General features: G+C 36.5%; 1 protein-coding gene across 1 annotated transcript in view; it reads right to left on the bottom strand.

Annotated features, from left to right (window-relative positions):
* Window positions 1-560: 560 nt before the first annotated feature.
* Window positions 561-5,373, bottom strand: part of LOC107569233 (zinc finger protein 850-like) — a 44,005-nt gene continuing 39,192 nt past the window's right edge. The window contains exon 4 of the mRNA XM_016255262.1: window positions 561-1,220. Within this exon, the coding sequence (XP_016110748.1) occupies window positions 688-1,220 (533 nt within the window). The 3' untranslated portion in view covers window positions 561-687. The remainder of the gene's footprint in view (window positions 1,221-5,373) is intronic.

Raw genomic sequence — 5,373 nt, 5'->3', positions numbered from 1 at the left:
ATGAGAAACTGCTTCAGACGATTCAGTGCGTGCAGGGAACTGAACAAATTATTCAAAGTGATTCATGAACAAATGCACACCGTTTTGCAGGCTTCTTTGTTCAAGACCTTGAACAGAAATCGACTCAAAAAGAGAGATTAATTCGTGAATGGAGCATCCTTCATGACCCAGATAAAAGAGCGCACTTGGAATAAATTACGTTTGATAAGGATTTGTTGAGGACACAGCATCAGATCTGAAAGTGCTGGATCTGAAGATGATCTACTTACTGTGAATATTATTTGTATGCTTGTGTAAAGCAGATGATTGATTGAAACACTTTCAGCTAATAAAGATCCTCAGCGCAGGCCAACTGCAGAATTTGCAGATTTAGTTTCAATTGTCTGAAGGTCTTAATGTTCTCCCTGTTCTTAAATTTCCAGGTACGAATGAGAAACTGCTTCAGACGATTCAGTGCGTGCAGGGAACTGAACAAATTATTCAAAGTGATTCATGAACAAATGCACACCGTTTTGCAGGCTTCTTTGTTCAAGACCTTGAACAGAAATCGACTCAAAAAGAGATTAATTCGTGAATGGAGCATCCTTCATGACCCAGATAAAAGAGCGCACTTGGAATAAATTCCGTTTGATAAGGATTTGTTGAGGACACAGCATCAGATCTGAAAGTGCTGGATCTGAAGATGATCTACTTACTGTGAATATTATTTGTATGCTTGTGTAAAGCAGATGATTGATTGAAACACTTCCCACATGCAGTGCAGTGATACGGTTTCACTCCAGTGTGGATCCTCTCGTGTGTTTTCAGATGTGATGACTGACTGAATCTCTTGTCACAGTGTGAACACTTGTAAGGTTTCTCTCCAGTGTGGATCCTCTCATGCAGTTTTAAACTGCTCGCTGAAGTAAAAGTCTTTTCACACTCAAAGCACAGGTACTCTCTCACACCAGTATGTATTTTTTTATGTTCTTTCAAACTTTGTAGATGTGAAAAGCTCTTTCCACACAAATGACATGAATGTGGTTTCTCCTTTGTATGAACTATCAGGTGTGTCTTCAGGACTGAAGCCCTCAAAAATGTTTTCCTGCACTGATCACATGTGTACAGTTTCTCTCCAGTGTGGATCCTCATGTGTCTCTTAAGGTTTGATGATTGTGAAAAACTCTTCCCGCACTGATCACAAGTGAACGGTTTCTCTCCAGTGTGAATTCTCATGTGAACATCAAGATGAGGTTTGCGTGTTAAACTCTTTCCACAGCATGCTGACTGCAGGAATGTCCACCAGAGCTGTTGCCCGTGAAATGAATGTTCATTTCTCTACCATAAGCCATCTCCAAAGGTGTAACCACACCAGCCCAGGACCTCCACAACCAGCAATATATATATATATATCTTTTTGATGCATTTGTATAAATTATGTCTCTCTGAAATTTTAACTTTGTATAAATTATGTCTCTCTGAAACTTTAACTATTTGTAAGTATTATAGACACAAATCACGTTTCTACAGGGAGAACTATTAAATATGTTTGATCAACAACAAAATTATCTAATATACATTAATTTTGTTAAGAAAGTACCCATATCATAGAAAGTGTCTCTTATTATATGATGCTTCCTCTAGATTATTCAACAGCTCTAAAGATTTTTCCTGTTACAACAAAACTAATACTGTTTGAAGCTTTATTACCTTCAGCCTCATTAATGAAGAATCAAGAATAACCACCAACCTATTTGTTCTTCAGTATCTAGTTCTCACAATATGTATAAAACATAAATAATACAAAAAACTAACGCTAAAGTACATAACTGCCCTAAAGCACCATAATATGCATGTCTAATCTAGATTTTCTAATAACTATTCATTGCAATGAAGTAATTAACTCATTAAAGTTTTGTACAGAAACAAAATGACCATAAAACATCTTCAAATAAAGAGCAGCACAAAGCAGTATTTAATGATTTCAGTGTCACATTTGGTTCATATTTCTCTATATTCACATTTATGTGTGGATGTCTCGCGCGGCTCATTATAGGCTCAATGTAACGCTAGCAGTCTCTGTTTCAGTATATTTTAACAAACTAACGGGTTTAATCTGCCAAAGATGCCAAAAGTGTAGAAATAAAACAGCAGCAGCAACACTTGAGATCATTCCCCTCACAGATTAATGTTTAACTTGACATTCAGCAACAATTCTCACTACAAACATAGAAACAATCGCATAAAAGCTCACAAAATCGTCTGATTTAATTCCTCATCATCAGCAGATCATCTCTCTTTATTCTCAGTGTTTGCTGATAGAAACACAGTATCTGAGTCAGGATAGATGATAAAATAGATGATAGAATCAGTCAACAGTTCTCGCTACAAACAAAAAGACGCACAAGTAGCGCTGAAACGGATGAAAACACCACAGACATGAGTCTGTAAGATGTGGCTTAAACAGACTGTATAAAGTGTGTTTGATAGTTGTGTAAATATGAGAAATACCGTGAGCTGCTGAACTCTCCTCAGAGGACGACGACGACTTCTTTTCTTTTTAATGGCGGGTGGCAAACCCACTTAAATGGTGCATTTCCGCCACCTATTGGACTGGAGTATAGAGCCTAGTTTTATGTGGTACATTTGATGTTTTATCATATGGAATACCACAGGACATTTTTGTAAGGGATGTAACAATTTGTTCTCTAAATGTACTTCATTGGGGATTCACGAACTCAATTATAAATTCATTAACAGAGTTTACCTTACACTTTTACGTTTAAAAAAGATTTACAGAAATTCCTCTGATCTTTGTTTTAATTGCAAAAAACGCAAAGGAACATTCCTTCACTGCTTCTGGTATTGTGACAGAATCTTTTCTTTTTGGACTAAAGTACATAATTTTTTACGAAGTCTTTTTAAGTTGAAATTTTGTTTTTCTCTGGAATTGTATTTGGTATACAGTGGAGTGGAGACTGTGTTTGACTTCCACACCAAACAACTGTTTCTAACATTGCCAGTTTATCTGGCAAAGAAATGTATATTGTTACTGTGCTCATGTCCTCAAGTACCCTCTTTTAAAACGTGGTTGTCTCAAATATCTATGTTACTTCCACTTGAGAAACTCATCTTTGATATACATCAAAAGTCTAATGATTTTTGGCAGATATGGACACCTCTCTGGTGCTAACCTCTCTTGATCTTCTATTCTATGGTGCATATTTAGCCTCTAGCCTGACTGTATTCATTTTTCTACCTGATTGTATGCTTCTTATTGTTTTCCATTGTATAGCTGAGACTGTATCTATATGTTTATGTGCATTAGAATAACTGACTAATAAAAATGTGCTCATGAGCACATGTCACAAGGATGCCAAAATCAGCGACAGGGAGGACAAGAAGTCAGAGGTCATCTTGGACTACAATCGCTGCAAAGGTGGAGTTGACAACCATGACAAGGTATTTACAAATTTTATGATTTGATGCATTATTTTGCTAATTTTTAAAGTTGGTGATAGAGTGAGTGGTATTTATTTTGTCAGCAGATATACTAATTTGTGTGTGTGTGTGTGTGTGTTTGAAATATTGCAGATGGTTGCAACCTACAGCTGCAAGCGCAAGACAAATCGTTGGCCAATGGTTGTCTTCTGTACAATCCTTGATGTTTCGGCCATAAATACCTTTGTGGTGTGAAGAGAAGTCAATCCATCATGGGAAAGAGGGAAGAGTATGAAAAGGAGGCTCTTTCTAGAGCAGCTGGGGAAAGCTCTGGTGTCCCCTCACATGGAGCGACGGCAACACCAGCCTAATGCACCAGCTTCTGCAACAATCCTAAAGAGACAACAGGATTCTTCCGACGCTCCAGGGCCCTCCACTGAACCTCCATCATCAAAGAGAAAAAGGTGTCAGGTTTGTCCACGGGTCAAGGATTCGAAAACTGACAAGCAGTTCGCAAACGTCAAAAGAGCCATTTGTGCTGCTCACACAGTGATCCTGTGCCAGATTTGCGTGGACTGATTATTGTTGTGGACTGGTTAGTGATTCCCATGTGTTTTACATTTAAATTTTTTTGTAGCTTGTTATTACTTTTATATTCATTGTTCAGAATGTGATTGTAAAAAAAAAAGTTATTTTATGTTCACACTTCACTCCTGTTCATTTCTGCATAATAGCTGTTGGTTTTATTTACATTTTTAATTTCCTCCACATTCTAAAGTTGTTGTTTTGTTTTGTTTTTACAGTCAATAATATGCAACTATAATCTGACTCTAAGTCTTGTCCTTTAGGTGTGTGTTATGTGGCATTTTTCTGTCCAATTTCTGTGGCATTGTTTGAAAACAGACATTTCAAAATGCATCAAAAACCACAAATTATAGTTTGAAAGAATATTTATTTTTAATGTCTTTTCTAATATTTATATATACATAAATTCTCAAAATGTATCACAAAAGTTGTGATAGAAGCAGTTGGCTACATCCAGTAAAATGAATGGCTCTCTATGGCCCTCTGCTGGTCAAAACTATTTCTTTCCTAAACTGTAATCCTTTTAGGTTTATTTCTAACCAGCAGATGGCAGAATTCTACACCTAACGCCTAGATCAATTTCCAGAAGCAACTTAAATTAAATTGAGGTCATCCTTTAAGTGATTTTTTCATAAATAATTATATTTCACATGCAAGCTAATGGTGTAGTTGAGGAATTTTGTGGAAAATAGGTACAAAAGTACTTCATATCTCCCAAAACACAGCGTTAATGTATAGATGAGAAGTAAACACAAAAATATATATATTATTTGTATGATTAAAAATGTATATCTTTTTCACAATTACTCTTTCAATGTTTGGGGTCATATTGACCCCAAGGTACTTAAGTGTAAACAGGAAACGAGGACCATTTGAGAAACACAGCGCTCCATGACTTCAGTCTAAAACTGAGAGACCACACTGAACAACTCGAGTTCTCCGCAGTGACGAATCAAAACACCTCTGATTGGATATTGCATTCATAAGCTCAACAGAATCATGTGTGATTGGTTATAATGCTCAACGCTACAAACCGCAGAATCATCTCACAACACTCAAAAAGAAATCTGATGTAATGAAATAAAGCAAATCTACTATAAATTAAATGCAGAGATCAACACCTTTCATTAATTTCACTTTACACATTTCACATGACAGCTTCTTATAGCACTACTACAAAATATCACCTAAATTAAATCAAATGTATTCCTGTGGAGTCGTTCACAGACGGCACACATGGTGTTCAGGTAATAAAGATCCTCAGCGCAGGCCAACAGCAGAATTTGCAGATTTAGTTTCAATTGTTTGAAGGTCTTTATGTTCTCCCTGTTCTTAAATTTCCAGGTACTAATGAGAAACCCCTTCAGA

Source organism: Sinocyclocheilus grahami, unplaced genomic scaffold (assembly GCF_001515645.1).
Source record: "Sinocyclocheilus grahami isolate Dianchi unplaced genomic scaffold, SAMN03320097.WGS_v1.1 scaffold1325.1, whole genome shotgun sequence".
In the NCBI taxonomy this organism is placed as follows: Eukaryota; Metazoa; Chordata; class Actinopteri; order Cypriniformes; family Cyprinidae; genus Sinocyclocheilus; species Sinocyclocheilus grahami.
Note: the sequence above shows the minus strand (reverse complement) of the source record. Positions and strands in the feature narration are given on the sequence as shown.